This window comes from Helianthus annuus, chromosome 2 (genome assembly GCF_002127325.2).
Source record: "Helianthus annuus cultivar XRQ/B chromosome 2, HanXRQr2.0-SUNRISE, whole genome shotgun sequence".
Taxonomy (NCBI): domain Eukaryota; kingdom Viridiplantae; phylum Streptophyta; class Magnoliopsida; order Asterales; family Asteraceae; genus Helianthus; species Helianthus annuus.
This window is the reverse complement of record NC_035434.2, coordinates 91,482,330-91,505,697: the sequence shown is the minus strand read 5'-3', so window position 1 is coordinate 91,505,697 and position 23,368 is coordinate 91,482,330. Positions and strand designations below refer to the sequence as shown.

The following is a 23,368-nucleotide window of genomic DNA, read 5'->3' as shown; positions in this document are numbered from 1 at the left end:
TTTTTATAATTTTTTTGATTTTTTAGAACTTGTTTGAGTTTTAAATTTTTTTTATTCTTATGATTTTTTTGATTTTTTAGAATTTTTTTGATTTTTTAATTTTTTTGGATTTTTTAGATTTTTAATATATTTTTTTTTATTTTTTAGAATTTTTTGATTTTTTAGAATTTTGATATTTTTTGATTTTTTAGAATTTTTTGATTTTTTAGAAATTTTTTTATTTTTTTGATTTTTTAGAATTTTTATGATTTTTCAGATTTTTTTTATTTTTATGATTTTTTTTATTTTTTAGAATTTTTTAGATTTTTTTGGATTTTTTATAATTTTTAGAATTGGATCAAAATGGCAACTGAAAAGATTTAAAATGAAAATCCCCAAAATGCCCCTGGATAAAAATGAGGTTTTTGGATGGAGTTAGGGTCTGTGATCAAAATGGCAACAAAAGGGAAAAGTCAGGGACCCAGAGGCGAAAAAAAAACTATTTGGACTAAAAATGACAAATTTAGACAAAACTTAGGGACTAAAATGGCAATTTACTCTGTAAGTTTTAACAAACTGTCATGCGTACTCGATATGTGACGTCAATTATCAATCAAGTATATGTTAGGTTGGTTATTGGACACAATTTCACAATCTGGTATGAAACTGAAATTACCAATGTATTGAGCATTATTGTCTCTATACTTAACTAAAACATTTTATTTTTATCATTATCAAAAGTTTATCTTTGAAACATATGCACCAACACACTTGAGAAAGGTAAACAAGGGCATTAAAACTATCCACTTTAATGCTTCTCTTGCCAAATAGACTAATTAAACAATATATCCACAAAAACTAAGTTTTGTACGTCATATTATTCTTATTTTATTTAAATTTAATCAAGATAGTATGTCCTAAAATACTCACCTTAATTAGGGCTGCACCTCTAAGGCCACCCGTAGTGGCAAGTGGTTTACACGTGGTTAAGACCAACCACGAGGGGAACACCCCCCCCCCCCCCGCCGGCTCGTGGTTGGCCTCGTGGTCCGGGGCATGTGGTTTGAACCACGCGATGTAGGTTGTGGAATTTGAGAAATGTAACTGTTGCCTACTAGCTGTTAGACTATCTATACTATATTATAATGCATGAGGGATGGGTATTTTAAGATACCCAAAAAATAAGAACTCCCCCCCCCCCTTTATTTATAGAAAGACCCCTAAAATGAGGGTAGGTTGGTCTTTTAAACACTATTTATTTTTTAGCCACTAAACTTATTACACTTAAATCCCTGAGGGTTTAACAAAATTATAGATAATTAGTTACAATTCACCCCTCCACAACAAACTTATAATTTTTTACGTATTCTTGACATATCTTATAAACTATACTGTTTAAAAAAAATCCAAAGATAGCATGACGACCTACACATTTTTGTCGACGTTTCGATAGTTGTCTTGTTCAATATCGACGCACGGATTAAAACATGTGATCTAATGTACAAGTAATTAATACATGTGATCTAATGCGCCTAATCTGCAAAGATGGGCTCTATCTATGTGGCCTCACCTGATTACTCACGAAATCTACTTCTTCTTGGCCCTCATATACAACTCACTAAAAGCATGCACCAGGCTCGTGTGACACTCCGCACTGGTCACACCCTGAACTAGCTTGAGCAGCTATCTGGGAGTTGTCGAATTTCGCTGAAAGAGCTGAGATTTGTGCAGTAATGGCTGTGTAGTTGTCCACAGCGTGAACTCCTGGGCGAGATGATGACGATGTCCGGCCTCTCTCTCCTGCTCGACGCGAGCCAGACTTCAACGCAACTTTTTCTATAATATCATAGGCTTCGTTCGGCGTCTTTGTTCCTAGATCGCCTCCTGCATTCATATCTAATCTCTCCTGCGTGTCGTAACTAAGCCCTTGATAGAACGTCAAGACCAACTGTCTTTTGGAGAAGCCATGATGTGGAACATCAAGTAACAAATCCTTGAATGGCTCCCAGGCCGCGTGCAACGACTCTCCCTCGTCTTGGCGAAAAGTCACACTCCGGTTTCTTAACTTGGTTGTTTTCTCATGTGGAAAGTATTTCTGCATGAATAACTCTGCCAGCTCATTCCAGGTCCTGATGGACCCAGCTGGAAGTGACATAAGCCAAGCCCTAGCTTTGTCACGCAATGAGAATGGAAACAACCTCAACCGAACAGCGTCCTCAGAAACATCCCTAATCTTGAACGTCGAACATACTTCGAGAAAAGAAGCGATATGTCGTCCGGGATCTTCATGCTCGCGTCCGTCAAACTGCACCGAATTCTGCACCATATTTATAATACTAGATTTAATTTCAAAAGTAGGTGCATCTATAGTAGGTCTAATAATACTCGGCTGCAGGCCTTCACGTCCGGGCTGATTCTCCGGCTCACCAGCTGCGAGAAGCAGGCCAACCGCACGAGATCTTTCGCGAAGACGTCTCATCAGATCATGCTCAGGCTCGTCTGACGGCTCAACAACTTCTGGAGCGGGGGTTGAGGACATCAAACTGCAAACGAAAAAATGACTCAATGAATATTTTATTAATATAATAATGCTGCTGTTTTTTTTTTTGCTGAAAAGAAACAGGATTTTTATAAATAGGGCTGGAAAATTTTATAAAAATCCGAAAATAGGCCCAAAATTTTGTAAAAATTAAAACAATAAAAAATAATCGAATCGGCTAGTGTAAAAATGATTTTTCGGAGCTGAAAACTCAAAGAATAAATGAATAAATAGTCCGAATTCAAAGAAATAAATGGAAAAAAATGCACAAGAGTTTAAAAACAAGCTTGAAAACGAATAAATTAAATTAAAAACAAGAAATATTAACAAATAAATCAATGAATAAATAATCACGAAAATATTCACAAATATTTACAAGTATATACACCGATAAAATAATGACTCGGGTCGTTCCTAAAGCTCGCCACATTCCCGGCAACGACGCCAAAAACTTGACGTGTGCGCGTATATACATGTTTTTACAATGAATCTAACACACGATTCGGTTTTAAATTTATAAAATTGATTTATACTTCAACATTTAAAACACACAGGAAAGGGCAAGTGTACGCTGTCATATATGTAGTTAAGTTTCGGTAAGAAACAAGTATCGATCCAAGGATGTGGGCGGAGAAATCATTCTAGACCTTTCTCATTAAACTACCAGTAGAAAGATAAGTGATTGATTTTCTAACAACTAAAGTAAGCATAAACAAAGATGCATAAAAACATAATAGTCTCCAAATAAGAAAATAAGTATATATCCTTGCTTTTTACACAACCAAAGTATATGAACTAAGTCGGTTTTGTCACTTGAAACATTTGGTCAATTTTCCATTATTAAGAAAATTAGTATCCCTTTCGGGAATCCTAATATGACAATCATTCGGAAAGCTAAAACGATAAACACACTTTAACCACCTAAAATTGTTCTTTAACGTGCAATTGATAAATGTCTATGAAAATCTATTAAAAATAAGTTAGTCATCCATTTGGAGTTTTCTAACCTCACTTAATCAAGGAAAGTGACACCGATAACACAATGCAACCACCGAGACAAGCATAAACTAGATTAAATCACAACCGAGTTCATTTTACAAATCTTGCACATAAATTCACCAAGATAGCAATTTTGGCCTAAACTACTAACTAAGCTAACAATTCATGACAAGAATTCATAACAACACCATTTAACCCGTTAAGGTCCTTCCGTGAGGGAAAGCTTTCTTGATTAACAATAATTACCCCTTATTAACCCACTAACAATTTCTAGTATCATGGTGCACACATTTTAACTAAGTTAAACTAGTTAACCAAGTTTAAAGTCTACTAATACATGATTAATTAAGCTTCATCTTTCAATTATCTCAACTAACCATATACTAATCATCCAAGATAATTACTTATAATCAAGAAATCAACATCCATAAACAAGGTTGCAAACTAATCATCAAAGATTAACATAGAAAATGCTTCAAAGTGTCATTACAAACATAATTAACATACAAGAGGTTGTAATTAAGCAAGGGATACTAGTGTTTTTGCCCAAAGGCTTACATTAATACATAATAGTTAATCTAAATGCTTGAAATATAACAAAATCATGGAAAGATTAAGGAAATCAAACCATAAACAAGCACAAGATTAAGAATCCGGATAGTAACGGAGCTAATCGCCACAATGTGGCTTGAATCCGGGTGAAAGCAAGAGCCTCCGGAGCCTGTGAAATCGCCTGATAAGCTCCCAAAAGTCCAGAATTTCAAACAGAATGTTTCTGTATGTTTTTTATAACATTTTGCGATCGCACGGTCATGCCAATAAAGTGCACGACCGTTCACTTTTAAATCAGTGTTCACCATGCCTTGTGACCTCATCAGATCTTGACCGGTCTTCAGATCTGCATGACCGTTCCATGGGTGGCACGAGCGTGCATCTCCGGGTTTGGATGGCACGAGCAGCTGCACTGGTGGTGCAGTTCCGGACTGAGCTGGGTCATCGCATCCGCACGGTCGTTCGGTCGATAGCAGGGTCGTGCATTGCCGAGATGGGCTTGCACCTTGGATCGCACTGGCTGTGCAATGCCGGGATAGGCCCTGTTATCGGATCCGCACGGGGGTGCCATGAGTGGCACGGCCGTGCAACTTGCCCATGTCAGAATTCTTCACAGAAAGTTCGCAGCGGTGTCGTTTTGTCCGAAAAGTACTCGTTTTCATCATCTTCTTGTTTGGCATGCTGTTTTAGGCCTGTAAACAAAAGTATACCTGATTAAGTATCCGATTCACGGTTTTACGGCCGAAAACGCAAAAAATGGGGGTAAAATAGGGAAATAAAGTATGTGTATTTTGGTGAATATCACTATGCAAACAAAAACAAAAAGAATTAAAAGTACTAAAATGAAGATATTATGTGTCACATTTTATTTTATTAAAACTGCCTAATATCTATACTTAGTTATTTCTTATAAAAACTTAAAACTAAGCACAACAAACTTCCTAAATAAAAGGGTGGCAAATCTAAAATTAAACCCTAAATAAAAAGGTGGCGAATAGTAATCTCTCTTAAGTGCCATTAATCTTGTATAAGACCGAGGGCAAAAGTGGTAGATCTATCGGGTGTAGCGAGCCCCACTCTTGGGTCCTTGTATGGCCCATGTAGTGCTTTTTTTGTTCTAACCGGATGGACCGGGGGAAATTTGCTAGGGTTGAGTGCTTCCTATGTCACCGCATATATTAATGTCCTTGCAAAACATTAATGATCTGTTCATAGACGCTTACATACCAGTTTTGATACTCGGATTTTCAAATGTTTTTAAGATTCATTTGATAAAAACTCACAAATATCTAATTTACGAACTTTGGTAACGTTTTTCAACTTACGTATAAGTAAGAGGACGGGTTGGTCCTGCTTACAAAGATTCTTTTTGTCACACCTTGAACTTATCAGAGCTGGCGTGACTGGACTGGTATCTTCATTGCACAACGGAAGCAAAAACAAGCTAAGACTTCTAGAAATTGAACGCCCACTAAGTACTCGACTCCACATGGTTCTCCTATTCCAACCGTGCCATGATTTCTGATAAGTAACCTGAGAAAGAAACATGCGAAAAATCAACATAACGTTGAGCGAGTTCATAGTTTGTTTGTAAAAGATTTGAAATAAATCTTTTTGAACAACCGGTTTCTAAAGTATTGTTGAGAAAACAAATTTAAAATCACTTTCTTGTCATGTTATATGGAAACTTTGTATGTGTAACGCTTTATGTTCGTAGAATCATGTATTTGTAAACTCTTGTATTTGTAAAGTTTGTATAACCGTCAATGCCCACCCTGACTTTGACCTCATGCCCGCATAATACTATGCTTTGAATTTGTATAAAACATGGTATGTAATTTGTATGTATCAAGTATTTCTGTAAGTATCGAGATTGTTAATGGGTTGCAAGGCCATTAACATGTGACACGACATAGGAAGCATCCAAACCATAGGCATTTTTCTAGTTGTCGATTCACGACTGAGACACAAAAGCACTACTTGATACTAGTTATCACCATGAGTGTGGCTGCCTGAAAACCCATTAGATCTAACCTTTTGTTCTGCGGTCTTAGTATGTATACGATTAATGGTGCTTCTGGTACCCTATTCGTGACACGATTTCAAGTATCATTCCTTAGTTTAATGTACCTCTTGGTACTTGTATTTTCCCGTATTTTAGAAAACTAGAATCCGTGTGTATGCACATTTCGAAAAATATGCTTGTTTGAAAAACCGGTATAAAACATAAGCTTTTCGTAAGCCATTTGTGTTAGTTAAAACTTGCTTGTAAAATGGTTTAGAAATATGTAATTCTTGTATGCTTTGCAAAAAGTGCATGTTTTTCCACCCCGAAAACATTTAGAAAAATGTAAAATCGTAAAAAAGGTGGGGTTATGAACTCACCTGAATATTCATGTGCAAAGCTAGCTATATGCGACTTCGTGATGTCGTTTCCAAGACTAGACTCGCTAGCGTGTATTCTACAATATTCCTAACACGGAATATCTTATAAGTTTCTAAGCAAATGCGGTAATGAAACTATGTGTCATCGAGCTCTACCGAATCGTTAACCGAACAATTCAACGGTAAGTTAATAACTTGATAGTAACGATTAAGTTATACTTGTTAAGCTTCGTCTAATGTCGGTATTATTTTCCTAAGTCTTTGAAAAACACTTAGTTCTTGTGAGATTTAAAATATATTAATATTTATATAAAAGTATATAAATATTTCGGTAGAATCTCGTTAATCGTCTTGAGAAGTTGTTTGTGTGTGTAATAAACATGTAATGAACTCATATTACGTCTCGCATCGTAGAGGTTCGTAAAAGTACTTTCGTATGCCATTTAGGTGTTTGAAATAAATATAAAAGGTTATATTTATTTTATAGAAGGATTCGTCGGATTTCCGAAGTTCAAAACAACTATGTTTGTTGTTGTAATCAGTTTCCGAATCGTTGTTTTCTTAAGTTGTAAAGTATTGTCGAAAGAAACTTTATATATGTATCTTGTTTTATAAAAGTCGCTTTATATCAATAATTTTTGTTTTACAATAAAACACGTTTTGTTTTATAACAAAACTCGTTTTATTTTACAGATTTTCTCGACAAACGGGCAGAGTTTCCTCTGTTTTTGGACAGCCCCGACAACACAAGTTGTCGTTATATTTTCAAATTTCAACAAGATTCAACAATATTTTTGTATAATCAATTTATATAAAGGAAATACTAAATAAATCCAAGTAAATATTAACTAAGAATTCGTTAATTTGTTCGGTTCGAGCTCGACATCACGAAAATAAAACAATCGTTAAATATAATTATCAAAATTATAAACGCACCGTTATCTTTACCAATTCTTTCGTGTCGAAACATCGGACAGTTTGACTAAGTTGACCCGGTCAACTGAGTTGACTCGCTGCGTTGACCTGAGTTGACCGAGTTGACTCGGTTTGACCGAGTCACCCGAACGGAGTCTGACCCAAAGCTGATTAACCCGAACCGAGCTGTTGACCGTCCCGAACCTGTTGACCAGCCGTGACTGTTTAACCCAGACCCGAACCGAGTTAACTCGGTTTAACCAAGTTGACTCGAACCAAAACCCGAAACTTGAAACGAGACTCCAACATGCCTGCTGTGACGTCACCGGTGCCACCGCTGTCTCCGACGTCGGCCGGCAGCCGACACCATTATCGTCATCATCCCTCATCGAATCATCATCACCTGAAACGGCAACCACAACGGCCGGAGAAACATGGATTCGAAAGAAAAATTGTGTCGTAGAACTTACCAGAGACATCGTCATCAACATCACAGCAGCACAGCGTCATCACCGTCAACAGCGGCGTCGCTGTTGTTGGATTCGTCGCCGGCGAAGTCGCCGGTGTTTGGTTGGCTCCGCCGTGAAACTCCCCTGCCGCCGAGCCCAGTTGACGCCGCCCCTCTTTCTTCTGTCTCTCTCTCTCTCTCCGTCTGCTCTCTCTCCATCTCGTCGCTGTACGCCACCACCGATTGGTGGTGGCCGGCCGTCTATTCGAAGATAACAGGGGCTGGGGTGGCCATTGAAAGTGGTGCAAGGTATCATGGGTGTGTAAGTGTGAGAGAAAGAGGACGGTGGTTATGGGGGTTCGCCGGAGGAATCCGGTAGCCGGTGATGTTCATCAGACAGACAAAGAGGGAGATCGAGAGGTGAAAGTGAAGGTGTTGGGGGTCAGCTGTGTTGAACTCGAGAGGGAGGGAGTGGATGTAAGTCTGGGTGTTTGATGTTGTAGGTAAAGTTATGTGTGTATGTGCTGTAAGTCAGGAAATTATGAAGGAAATGTGGTGTTCTTTGTGAGGCTTATGAAAAAAATTAGGGGTTTTCAATATGTGTATTGTCTGTGTGTGTAAGTATAATTGTTGAGAACGAAAATAAATTGGGTGAAATATCCCATATATATAGAGATCTAATAGAGATCTTGTAGAGATCTAGTTAAGATTTTGAAAAGATTTTGATGAGATTTTGTGAAGATTTTGTAAGATTTGTAGAGATCTTATAAAGATTTGTTAAGATGTTATTTTATGTGCAGTTTTAAGCTTGTGGGTTTTGGGCTTGGGCCTAGGGCCCACAAGCCCATCTCATGTGTAAGTGGCCCGTAATTCCTACTCCCCGGCAACGGCGCCAAAAACTTGACGTTCTATCAAGGGCTTAGTTACGACACGCAGGAGAGATTAGATATGAATGCAGGAGGCGATCTAGGAACAAAGACGCCGAACGAAGCCTATGATATTATAGAAAAAGCTGCGTTGAAGTCTGGCTCGCGTCGAGCAGGAGAGAGAGGCTGGACATCATCATCATCTCGCCCAGGAATTCACGCTGTGGACGACTACACAGCCATTACTGCACAAATCTCAGCTCTTTCAGCGAAATTCGACAAGTCCCAGATAGCTACTCAAGCTAGTTCAGGGTGTGACCAGTGCGGAGTGTCACACGAGCCTGGTGCATGCTTTCAGGGAGTTGTATATGAGGGCCAAGAAGAAGTAGATTTCGTGAGTAATCAGGTGAGGCCACAGAACAACCCGTATAGCAACACATACAACCCCGGATAGAGGAATCACCCAAATTTTTGGTGGAGAGCAAGCACGGGTAATCAGAACCCGTTAGGATTTACCCCGCGCGCTCCAGCGCCACAGCAGGCTCATGGTCAGCAGTTCCAGCAGTACAACCAACTTTACCAACCACGTCCATATTCATATCAGAATCAGGGTGCAGGGAGTAGTTCCCAGCAGCAAGCCCCTCAATCAGGTTCTAAGCTGGAGGATATGATGGCTCAGCTTCTTTCGAGCTCTACGAGTGCAAACCAGTTAGCTGAAAAACGATACCAACAAAGCGAAGATCGTTTTCTAGCTCATGAGGGACAAATGAGGAGTCAGAAAGCCTCGATTCAGAATTTCGAGAATCAGGTTGGTCAGCTGGCAAAGATGATGTCAGAGAGACCCCCAGGTGGTCTTCCGGGCAATACGGAGCCAAATCCGCGCGGGCATGTAAATGCGGTTTTGACAAGGAGTGGCAAGACTACAGGACCCAGCATATCGGACCCACCACCAATCACTGAAAAGGTCCCGACTGACACACCGGACGAGGTGCAAGATAGGCTGCGCCCAGCAAGTACAGCACAAGTCCAGGAGCCAGTCAAAGAGTACACTCCTCCAGTTCCATACCCTGGGCGGCTGAAGAAACAGAAAAATGGAGAACAATACGGTAAGTTCCTTGAAACGTTTAAGCAACTGCATATAAACATACCGTTTGTTGAAGCCTTGGCCCAGATGCCGAAGTATGCAAAGTTCTTAAAGGACATCCTCTCAAATAAGCAGAAGCTTAAGGATATGTCCTGTGTGGTGATGAATGAAAGATGCTCTGCCATTCTTCAAAATCGTCTACCCACGAAAATGGGAGATCCTGGCAGTTTCACGCTTCCTTGTTTGATCGGAAATATGTCTGTTAGCCATGCATTGGCTGATTTGGGAGCGAGTATCAACCTTATGCCCTATAAGGTTTTTACAAAGTTGGATCTAGGTGAGCCGTCGCCTACACATATGAGTATTCGACTTGCAGACCGTTCTATCAAGTATCCATGTGGATTTGTTGAAAATATGCTTGTTAAGATCGACAAGTTTGTGTTTCTAGTGGATTTTGTTATCCTGGATATGGATGAGGACTCTAGGGTGCCTTTGATTCTCGGACGTCCATTCTTGAATACTGCTCGGACCATTGTAGATGTAGCTACATGGCAGATTACACTCCGAGTGAATGATGAGCATGTGACCTTTGACATAAAGTGGTCGATGCAGCACCTGCAGAGTCAGGATGATGCGCTCTACTATGTTGACATTGTTGACACGTATGTGAGCACACATTTCCAGGGCACGATTGAGGAGATTGATTCGGACACACATCTGTTGTGTGGGGACCTAGATGGCATTACGCAGGAGGGCCACGATTTCGAGCAGCCAGTCTATCAGATTGGTGATGATGGTTCCCAGAGTCCGGATCGGTTTACAGAAATTGATCGTGAGGATGCAGAAAAGTCGAAGCCTTCGGTTGAAGATCCATCGTCTTTGGAGCTTAAGGAGCTTCCGCCCCATTTGGAGTACGCATTTCTAGACGAGGAGCGTCGTTTGCCGGTTATTATCTCATCATCTTTGACGGAAGAGGAAAAGAGCAAGCTGCGTAGTGTTTTACAACTTCATAAGAACGCACTAGCATGGAAGATTATGGATATCAAAGGCATAAATCCTTCTTTTTGTACTCACAAGATTCTGATGGAAGACGAGTACAAGCCCTGTGCACAGCCTCAGAGGCGGTTGAATCCAAACATGCAAGATGTGGTAAAGAAGGAAGTGATTAACTTGTTGGATGCCAGATTGATCTATCCTATATCTGACTCTGTGTGGGTGAGTCCAGTGCAGGTAGTACAGAAGAAAGGTGGTATTACTGTAGTCCCAAATGATAGGAATGAGTTGATTCCTACCCGTACCGTCAATGGGTGGCGAGTTTGCATTGACTACCGCAAACTCAATGATGCTACTCGCAAGGACCACTTCCCGCTTCCATTCATCGACCAGATGTTGGAACGTCTGTCGGGGAAGTCGTATTATTCTTTCTTGGACGGGTTTTCTGGGTACTTCCAAATTCCCATCGCTCTTGAGGATCAGGAGAAGACTACCTTTACTTGCCCTTTTGGCACATTCGCCTACCGGCGGATGCCTTTTGGGTTACGCAATGCACCGGCGACCTTCCAGAGATGCATGGTTGCAATTTTTCATGATATGATCGAGGATTCTATGGAGGTTTTCATGGATAACTTTTCGGTATTTGGAGATTCCTTCGATCATTGTTTGGAAAATTTGAAGAAAATGTTGAAGAGGTGCGAGGAGACGAATCTTGTCCTAAACTGGGAGAAGTGCCACTTCATGGTACGAGAGGTGTCACACCCCAACCAATGGCGAAAACATTGGGATGAGACGAACTGTGAAGATTGCTAGAGACTTCATAACACTACTAGTGACGATATTTAATTCAACCGGTTTCATTTCATAGATAAATTGTCAAAACATACAAGGAAATTCAAATGACAACATGTTCAAAGGAAATACGTAACAACATAATCAAAATTGATACAACATATTAAACCTAAACGTCTATATGTGTATCTAGGCATCAACGCTACTTCTTTTCATAGCATCGTCATCATCAACCTGTAACATGTTTAAAATACAATTCAATGCAAAAGCAAAGGCGAGCATACAAGTTTAAGCATAGGTATAAGTATAAGTATAAAAGTTTAAAACGAATCCACATGGCAACTTAGTCTATATGAGATCAACCTAGAGTGGCATGCAATATTTCTAGCCAACCTCTGTTTACGCAAGAAAGTTTAATTAATTCAACATGACCCAAGTTTAAGGGGGGCGGTGTGTTACTCCTATAGCGCTATACATGTCAAATGGAGGCTCGTGAAAACTAATGACTAAAATATATCACATAAGTATGGTCCACGTAAGCATCAAGTATCATAACATAGTATTCATGTATAAGGATTGTTTTCGTGCATTGCATAAAGAATAAGTTTAAGTGTGATTTTATAAATTAACATGTTACACCCCAAAAGTGGTAAACATAAAAAGGGGGTTGCGAGTATACTCACATAATTGCTAAGTCTTCCGATTATCCAAGTGTTGACGAGTGTGCGAGTTTAGGAAGACGGAACACTAAGGTCACCCTATAAGGGTAAACAATGGTGCATGAGTAAAAGGAATTATGACGGAGGATAGGAAGTGAAATCTAAAGTATAACTTGTCGCTGGATAAGTATATATATATATATATTTTATATAGTTTATACAATAATTCTAAATTATGTCTATCGGAAAGGTTATAAAAGTATTGTAAAAATAAATAAATAACTAAATAAATACATATACATTTATAATTATTGTTATAAAAATTTAATTGAACCCGATAGGCTTCACCTTTTAAAATAAACGTGTTTCGTTTCACGGGATTTTACGAAAAACGGGCAGAGTTTCCCCTGTTTTTGGACGACCCCAACAACACAAGTTGTCGTTATATTTGTCAAAGCTCAACAAATAACCATAATATATATAAAATTCACGTCAAAAATTCAAATATCTTTAAATGATAAGTGTAACAATTCGAGCTTAATTAGTTATAAAAATATATAACAAGATGCTATAGAAACAATCGGGTCGTTAATTTTACCGAATGTCGAATCTGAACCGAACAAGTGCGATCGTTGACTCGAGCCGTTGACCAGTCGGCTTCTATTAACCGAACCGGAACTGTTGTTCACCATGTTTGACCGGACCGAACCGACCCGAACTGAACGTGAGCCGCGACTGAACCAAACCAGTTGTTGACCGACCCGAAACTGACCCGCTGAACGACATCCGAACCCGAGCCATAACTAGATCAAACAAAGAAATTTGATCGAGATAAACCTGAATCAGAAACACGAATTGGGCCAGAACTGACGGAAAGTGAGAAGGTGGTTACCGGAACTTGTCGGAACAAATCAAAGAAAACAACCACCACCTGGTCGCCGGTGTCTACTTCCAACGCTGACGGCGGCGGCGCCGCCGTCATCCTTCTCTCTCTCTCTCTCTCTTCCCGATCTCTCTCTCTCTCTCTCTCTCTTCCCGATCTCTCTCTCTCTCTCTCCGTCTCTTTCTCTTCTGCTCTTGTCGTCACCGATAACATCAGATGTTTGGGGGGTGTGGGGTGTGTCGTGTGTCGTCGACTGAGCCGACGCCGGAGAAGAAAATGAGGATTGTCGGCCGGAGGTCGTCTGACGGCGCCTCTGGTCTCACCGGTGGCAGAACAGACATGGAAGGGGGGAATCGAGATGCAGGTTGATATGAGGTTTGTTTGGAGAAGATGAATGTACAGGAGTTTGTGTGTGTATTACACGTTCATCAGTTGAAGACAAAAAGGAATTGGGAAGGAACAAGATGGTGTCGGCTGCAAAAATGAAAGGGGATTAGGGCTAGTTTAATTAATGAAGTTAGTTGGTGGTTGAATAAAGAAAAGGCCAATCAAAGCTGAATTACAATTCTGGCCGTTATGTTTGACTAGCTTATTTATTTATTTATTTTTTTTGTCAATTGTTGGTCCTAATATTTTACTTAAATGTTGTTTCATTGATTAATACATTAGTGGGGTATAAAATAGGTAAAGTATATATAAAAACAACCAAATCTTGGCTTGGAAATGGGGTATAAAATAGGTAAAGTATATATAAAAACAACCAAATCTTGGCTTGGAAATGGTTGGACTTTGGTCCAATGTTGTCAGCCGATTTGTGCTGTGGATCATAGCCACAATGCCTCCACATTTGGCATTGTATGTTGATTCCTTTTTATGTAGTAAAGTATACTACAATATGCAATATTTACATGTGAAAAGTGGATCAATTCAGCTGAATTTTCGAGTGGGGTTAAGATTAGTTTTTTTTAGGAACTTAGTGTGTGATATTATAATATGTATTATCGATATATATAATTAAATAACTTATGAATCATATATATATATATATGCATCTTAATGTTTAATCTATGTGAATTTAAGTAACAAGTTTATATAAAATAAAAGTATAGGTTGTGTATTGTGAACGTATCATCCAGTGTTTGCACGTATAGGATATCTAGCATCACGTATAGATTGCAAGTTACGCATGCGTTTACAAGGGTACTAGTATATATCAAATGTATTTAAAGATTAAATGTTTAAGCATGTAAAAATAAGGAAGCATGATTCGTATAAAATAAATAATTTTATTACGATCTAAGTCTCAGATTTACAACGATTCCAAACGAAATACGATTACAAGGAATATAAGTTTCCGAAAGTAGAAATATACGACAATCTTTCTAAATACAGAAAGTAGCGAAAGAGTGAGGCGTTACAGTCTCCCTTCCTTTAGGAAATTTCGTCCCGAAATTTATTCAAGAGGAAGACCTTGTGAAGAAAAAAAAACATTTTGGCTAAAAGAATGATTGTCTAAAATTTTGAGTCTTGGAAGTTTTGAAACGTTTTGAAAGGTACGAAGTTTTGAAGGACGAAAGGGTAGGTTTTGTAAAAGGAGTTTGTTTGATTAAAGTGAGTTGAGACATTAAGCGTAAGTAAAACGTGCATAAGCGTGTATAGACCAGCGAGCTTAAACAGGTTTGAATAATTCAAATGGAGAGGTATTTTAAAATATGCTATCTAAGAAAGAAAACTGTTGTATAAAATGGTATGCATTTTGATGAAAAGTGTGGTCGCTTTGTAAGTTGTAAGAAGGCTTTAAAAGCAAAAGTATTTAGTTTTCGAGTGTTTAAACCCATTTCTTATAAACGAGGTTTGCATAAAAACAAAAGAATAACTGGGAACAACAGAGGTATAAGAGTGAACAAATGATCTAGTTGGTGAATGCGAGTACAAGAATGGTTTGAAGGTGGGATACAATGTGATTATGACTGTTGAGAATAAGGTCTTGTCATGGATAAATGGATATAATGCGTTTGTGAGTTGTTAAAGTTTGTATTAGGTCTAAAAGGTCTGCAAAACACCGAATTCCTCATGGCACGTTTTACGAAAGTTTGATAACATGGTGAAAACACTTATATATAGGAAGTACCAGCAGCGTATCCACCATGTTTTAACCATATTACGTTCGTTTCATATTCGGTATCATGTTACGTTCCGTGTCTTACCATACACAATAGTACACTCTATGATTCTCATGCGTCTGTCATCATAATCCCGTGTGCACCCGCGATTATATTGATCGTCGCATGATCCGCTTAGCTTGTACTAGTTGTGTATGAATCAGGGTATACATAAATTTGAAAAATAAGATCGAGTACGTAAAAGAATGTAGTGTATAAGCATGTTTATGTTTAAGCATGTATGGGACCCACGTAAGCGAATCCCTCGGATTCCGCTCGCGTACGGGTACGAATATATGAATCATGAGTATGAAGGAGAGTATGAGCATAAATATACGTGTATGTATAAATACGCATGTGGGTGTAAGTATAAATATAAAACGTATGAGTAAGAGTGTAGGTACGAATAATAAAGATTGCGTAAATGGTATAAATTGAAACATAACGAGTTTAAGCATGTGAAAACAATCGAAAGGTTGAGTATGCAAAAACGAACGGTTTAAGTGGAGTTGTCGTGAGACAATGATTAAAACATGTACGATGATATGCATGTATAGTTGTTTAAGCAAAACGTTGAGTTTATCGAATAGAAATAGATTGAGTTTGACTAGTAATGTAGATTCTAGTTTGTAAATGTAAAAAGAATATAAGGTACTTATTGGTTATACATAACATATTTTGTAAGCGATGAAAATGCTACTTTTGTTTCAAAAAGAAGATTTACGCAAGTTGAAGATCATCGATCCCCATGAAGTCCTCTTGCCCCCATGTTTAGAAATTTGAATGACTTATTGAGGGTGTATAAAAGTTCATTGTAAATAATAAGTTCATGTTATTTCAAAGGATCTTGCATTAAAATATGAAATTTGAAATTTGGAGGTTCTTGTGAAAACGTTGATTCTTAAAAGAAGTTTAGCAGTGAAAATGATTCGTTGGTTTTGAAAAGAGTTTGTGGTAAAACGATCTTATAATATATATAAGATCTTATCAATATATGAGAAAGTTGGTTTGATTTACGACTGAGAGTGGAAGTATTTAGTATAATGATATAATGTGAGCATGTTTTAGTGATGAGGTTAAATATGAAGTTCATGGGCAAGAGATCCATTGGGCTGATTACGTTGATAGGTAGCATTTCGCAAGGTTTCGAAATTCAGGTGATAAAACGTTTTAAGGCATGATTAAGAATTTTCGTGTATGTGATTTACGTGAAATAGATTATGAGATAAAGAATACGTTCGATAAAATAATAAATTTTGAAATTTACATAAGTAGCGATTTTGACGAATGATGAACGATTTAGGTGTAAAATATGATTGTTTTGTATGATGAAGTCTCTTTTGAAAGGAAATTTGGTAACAATCACCTAGGTAAGGGAATTACCCCTAACTCTTCGGTGAGGTCGTTTTAAGAAAAGAAGGAGTTAATCGTCAAGGTAAGGAAATCACTCCTATCTCGATGATATGTCTCCATTTTGGTGTTACAAAGAATGTAAACAAAAATGAGTGACGTTTTAAAATCATGCATATGTATAATGTATCAAAAGATTTAGTATGATGTGTGTGTGAGAAAAACGATTTCGAAAATAAATTTAAATTATATGAAAGCGATGATAGTAAAGCATAGGTTTGATTAAAACTTGGATTGTTCCAAAACGAAACTTTGACTGAACCAAAGTGGTCGAAAATTCTTCTGAATCTGAGAAACATGCTTTGGCCTAATAAGCGGAATACCCTCACCGATATCTCGGTTAACTATATTCACCCTTCCAGTTACTACTTCTTCCAAATCAATCGAAAATTCGAGACTTGGCGGGATTTTTTTTTAAATCAAGGAGCGGAACTAGTTGACAAGGTACGGGTTTCACCCCTAACTTGACGATTTCGTACCCTAAGTGTGGTTGGTACTCGTCGGGTCAAAATTTAATTTTGACACTTTGACGAGGGTCCACTAGAATTTGAAATGGAAATTCTCCATCAAGGTGAGGATTTCACTCCTAACTTGGTGGCGAATTTCGCGTAAAAGAATAGATGGATTGAGAGTCGTCCACCAAATTGTGGGTTTCACGCCTATTTTGGTGAAGTCGCCTCGTTTGTACAATACGAGTGGTTTCGAGTTTAGTATAAACGAGTAAAATGCCTTAGGAAGGCTGATGTTTGAAATATCAAATCAAGTATAACACATAATGCATTTCAAGAAATTAACACATAGGAAACGTTATCAAGAAGTTAACACATAAGAAACTTTTCAAGAATAGCACGTAAAGATGTTCCATACAAGTAGCATGTGAAGCAAATATGGTCGAATTTGGTGCTTAACTATAGACTAGGTCAAAAGCATGGCAATTTTCCTTATTCCCTATAGTTATGGCTCTGATACCAATCTATCACACCCCAACCAATGGCGGAAACATCAGGATGAGACGAAGTGTGAAGATTGCTAGAGACTTCATAACACTACTAGTGACGATATTTAATTCAACCGGTTTCATTTCATAGATAAATTGTCAAAACATACAAGGAAATTCAAATGACAACATGTTCAAAGGAAATACGTAACAACATAATCAAAATTGATACAACATATTAAACCTAAACGTCTATATGTGTATCTAGGCATCAACGCTACTTCTTTTCATAGCATCGTCATCATCAACCTGTAACATGTTTAAAATACAATTCAATGCAAAAGCAAAGGCGAGTATACAAGTTTAAGCATAGGTATAATTATAAGTATAAAAGTTTAAAACGAATCCACATGGCAACTTAGTCTATACGAGATCAACCTAGCGTGGCATGCAATATTTCTAGCCAACCTCTGTTTACGCAAGAAAGTTTAATTAATTCAACATGACCCAAGTTTAAGGGGGGCGGTGCGTTACTCCTATAGCGCTATACATGTCAAATGGAGGCTCGTGAAAGCTAATGACTAAAACATATCACATAAGTATGGTCCACGTAAGCATCAAGTATCATAACATAGTATTCATGTATAAGGATTGTTTTCGTGCATTGCATAAAGAATAAGTTTAAGTGGGATTTTATAAATTAACATGTTACACCCCAAAAGTGGTAAACATAAAAAGGGGGTTGCGAGTATACTCACATAATTGCTAAGTCTTCCGATTATCCAAGTGTTGACGAGTGTGCGAGTTTAGGAAGACGGAACACTAAGGTCACCCTATAAGGGTAAACGATGGTGCATGAGTAAAAGGAATTATGACGGAGGATAGGAAGTGAAATCTAAAGTATAACTTGTCGCTGGATAAGTATATATATATTTTATATAGTTTATACAATAATTCTAAATTATGTCTATCGGAAAGGTTATAAAAGTATTGTAAAAATAAATAAATAACTAAATAAATACATATACATTTATAATTATTTTTATAAAAATTTAATTGAACCCGATAGGCTTCGCCTTTTAAAATAAACGTGTTTCGTTTCACGGGATTTTACGAAAAACGGGCAGAGTTTCCCCTGTTTTTGGATGACCCCGACAACACAAGTTGTCGTTATATTTGTCAAAGCTCAACAAATAACCATAATATATATAAAATTCACGTCAAAAATTCAAATATCTTTAAATGATAAGTGTAACAATTCGAGCTTAATTAGTTATAAAAATATATAACAAGATGCTATAGAAACAATCGGGTCGTTAATTTTACCGAATGTCAAATCTGAACCGAACAAGTGCGATCGTTGACTCGAGCCGTTGACCAGTCGACTACTGTTGACCGAACCGGAACTGTTGTTGACCATGTTTGACCGGACCAAACCGACGCGAACTGAACGTGAGCTGCGACTGAACCAAACCAGTGGTTGACCGACCCGAAACTGACCCGCTGAACGACATCCGAACCCGAGCCACAACTAGATCAAACAAAGAAATTTGATCGAGAAAAACCTGAATCAGAAACACGAATTGGGCCAAAACTGACGGAAAGTGAGAAGGTGGTTACCGGAACTTGTCGGAACAAATCAAAGAAAACAACCACGACCTGGTCGCCGGTGTCTACTTCCAACGCCGACGGTGGCAGCGCCGCCGTCATCCTTCTCTCTCTCTCTTCCCGATATCTCTTTCTCTCTCTCTATCCATCTCTTTCTCTTCTGCTCTTGTCGTCACCGGTAACATCAGATGTTTGGGGGGTGTGGGGTGTGTCGTCGACTGAGCCGACGGCGGAGAAGAAAATGAGGGTTGTCGGCCGGAGGTCGTCTGACGGCGCCTCTGGTCTCACCGGTGGCAGAACAGACATGGAAGGGGGGAATCGAGATGCAGGTTGATATGAGGTTTGTTTGGAGAAGATGAATGTACAGGAGTTTGTGTGTGTATTACATGTTCATAAGTTGAAGACAAAAAGGAATTGGGAGGGAACAAGATGGTGTCGGCTGCAAAAATGAAAGGGGATTAGGGCTAGTTTAATTAATGAAGTTAGTTGGTGGTTGAATAAAGAAAAGGCCAATCAAAGCTGAATTACAATTCTGGCCGTAATGTTAGACTAGCTTATTTATTTTTTTTTTGTCAATTGTTGGTCCTAATATTTTACTTAAATGTTGTTTCATTGATTAATACATAAGTGGGGTATAAAATAGGTATAGTATATATAAAAACAACCAAATCTTGGCTTGGAAATGGTTGGACTTTGGTCCAATGTTGTCAGCCGATTTGTGCTGTGGATCACAGTCACAATGCCTCCACATTTGGCATTGTATGTTGATTCCTTTTTATGTAGTAAAGTATATTACAATATGTAATATTTACATGTGAAAAGTGGATCAATTCAGCTGAATTTTTGAGTGGGGTCAAGATCAGTTTTTTTTAGGAACTTAGTGTGTGATATTATAATATGTATTATCAATATGTATAATTAAATAACTTATGAATCATATATATATATACATCTTAATGTCTAATCTATGTGAATTTAAGTAACAAGCTTATATAAAATAAAAGTATAGGTTGTGTATGTGAACGTATCATCCAGTGTTTGCACGTATAGGATATCTAGCATCACCTATAGATTGCAAGTTACGCATGCGTTTACAAGGGTACGAGTATGTATCAAATGTATATAAAGATTAAATGTTTAAGCATGTAAAAATAACGAAGCATGATTCGTATAAAATAAATAATTTTATTACGATCTAAGTCTCAGATTTACAACGATTCCAAACGAAATACGATTACAAGGAATATAAGTTTCCGAAAGTAGAAATATACGACAATCTTTCTAAATACAGAAAGTAGCGAAAAAGTGAGGCGTTACAAGAGGGCATAGTGTTGGGACACAAGATTTCGCGTGCTGGTATGGAGGTCAATCCAGCCAAAGTTGATATTATTTCACGACTTCCACCGCCCACCTCTGTGAGAGCGATACGGAGCTTTCTTGGTCATGCAGGGTTCTACAGGTGATTCATCAAGGATTTTTCAAAGATCGCCAGGCCCATGACCCGTCTGTTGGAGAAAGACGCTCTGTTTATCTTTGGGGATGATTGCTTGAGGGATTTTGACCTTCTCAAGAAAAGTTGATTGAGGCCCCTATTTTAGTTGCGCCTAACTGGAGTCTGCCATTCGAAATTATGTGCGACGCGAGCGATTTCGCTATAGGGGCCGTGTTAGGAAAAAGAAAGAAAAGCACTTTCACCCGATCTATTATGCGAGCAAGACTCTTCACGACGCTCAGGAGAATTATACCACAACAGAAAAAGAGCTCTTGGCGGTCGTATTCAAATTGTAAAGATCAAAAAGGTTTTCAAATTAACAGAAATTAATATTTCTGAAATAAAAGATGTAAATCTTAATGAAAAAACTAAAAAATACACTTCAAGAGTTCAACAAAGATTGAACAAGAAAAAAGGCTACAGTTCTGGTTCTGGTTTTCAAAAGAAACCAAACCATAGTTGTAATTTCAAAAAGAAAGGTTTAGGATTTATTCCACCCGAAAATCATAAAAATGAGAAAATTTCTAAAACAAAAACAATATTTGTTTCAGGGGCAAGTTCTGAAGAAGAGAAGAAAAGCTAATTCTGGAAGCAGTCGAATAAAAATTTCTTGGAGAAAAACAGAAGTTTGAAAAGAATGAAGCTAATCAGAAAAAGGAAACAAGAACCTGTTACCAATGTCAAGAAGTTGGTCACATCGCCTGGAACTGTCCAATGGCTACCAATTCAAAACAGGAAGTTGTTTCTAAACTGAAAGAAAAAGTTGTTGATAAAACTGAACCACCAACTGAAAAATTCAAAGTGTTTAAAAATTCAACATATGAAGTTAGAGAGTGTTTAAAAAGGTTTTACAAACGAAGGGGAAATCTTGACAACCAAACATGGGTTGTTAAGAAATCAGATGTAAAATCGGGTGATGAATCTGACTCGTCAAAGTCAGAGGAGCCACAAGTTGAGGTTAAAAGTGAGAATTCAGTGCCGCCAATGGATGATGTCAACTTTCCACCATTGCGGATTGAAAATTTTAAACAAAAAGTTGGTAAGGTTGAAATTTCGAATCAATTCTATTCTGAAAAGAAAGAATTTGATGTCGAAAAGGCTTTTAATGACAAAGTTAAAAATATTTTTGGTAAGATAGTCGATGGGAAGGCCAAAGGGGTAAAAGAATTTTATGAAGTAAAAAGGAATGTTCAAACCCCAAGTGAAACTGAAAAGGTCACACCCAAAGCTGGTCAGGCTTGGGTGTCTGCATTCTTTGCTTAAAAACCCTGACTTGCCGGAGCTCCCGAGTTGGTAATCGTTGTAACGCCCCGCGTTTTCATACTTTCAATATTTAGAAACCATCGTTTGTAAAACTATTTTTGGAAACTTTGTATTCTTGTAATCGTTCTTTCCTTGTAATCATTGTAAATCCGAGACTTGGATCATAAATAAAATTCGTATTTCTTTAAATTCACCATCTACATATTCATACATGTTCATACGTTGAAATTCATTGTACATCGAATCCTTATTTGTAATTCATACTTATACGATACTTATTCACGATGCATGTCCATGCTTGTCCTTAAATTGTTGATACCTAAAAACCCCTAATAATATGCTTATTTATACAACGGTTAATCATCTAATATGTGACATATACTTGTCACTTACAAACATGTTACATACTTGTACATTACACTTTTTACCTACTTAAATCATGTTTTATTTCATATTTCACCTTGTTACAAGTTAGGGGAAACATTGTTGCATATTATTACACAACTTAACTAACAAAATTACTCATTATAATGTCTTAAAAAATAAAAAAATAAAGAAATATGGCAGCCCCAATTCAGCAAAATTCAGCCCCATATAGTTGGGTTTTGTGGGCTAGTTTCAAGGTGTAACCCCTTCTAAACAAAGCCCAACCCATTGAAACCCTAATCCTTCCCCCTATAAATACCACTTATAACCAGCCTCTCTACCACTTTTGCAACACTAAAAACTCTCAAAACATCCTCCAAACCGTAGCTAAAAGCAAAGGTTCGAGCAGATTGACACCCCTTCACGAAAATGAGCATAACTCACTCATTTCTTAATGAAATCACTTGATTCTTTTTCCTACTTACTTGGATAATCATGGGGTTCGATTCCTAGACTTCTCCTTGGAGAAATCAGACCTGGAAATGCCCCGAAATCGTCCATAAACTTTCTGTTTGTTTTTATGTTCATCAAAAACTTGTTTAAACCTATGTAACTTGTGTTCAACACATCTCATACCTATGTCCTAATGCTTACAACTTATCCCATGGTTGGTTAATCTTAAAAACAAGGTTGAGACATTTAAAATCAGAGGATTAAACCTCATAAACTTGGTGTTTTGTCTAGGGTTTCAACCCACAAATCATGTCAAGCTTAGGTCTTGATGAATGAGTGATTAGGGAACAACTTGGGTTGTCCTACATACAATCCTCACGTGATTTGATGATTTCTCTATAGTTAGGTTGTTTATGTTATTGTGCAAATCCTAGTTCGTGACCCTCCTTGGTTGTTGTTACACCAAGTGAAGTGGTGAACATTCAAGGGGTTCCTAAATGGAAGCATGTCCTTCCTACCCCATACATGACATCTATGATAACACGAGGTGCCTAAATGAAGATTCTAATCTTCTACCTCCTAC

The 23,368-nt window shown here is 37.8% G+C and overlaps 1 protein-coding gene across 1 annotated transcript; it reads left to right on the top strand.

Annotated features, from left to right (window-relative positions):
• The first annotated feature begins 9,854 nt into the window (after nt 1-9,854).
• LOC118485441 lies at nt 9,855-11,038 on the top strand. The gene is made up of 3 exons (XM_035981559.1): nt 9,855-10,433; nt 10,572-10,815; nt 10,998-11,038. Exons 1-3 carry the CDS (start codon nt 9,855-9,857, stop codon nt 11,036-11,038), a joined length of 864 nt encoding a protein of 287 aa, XP_035837452.1.
• The last annotated feature ends 12,330 nt before the right edge of the window (nt 11,039-23,368 follow it).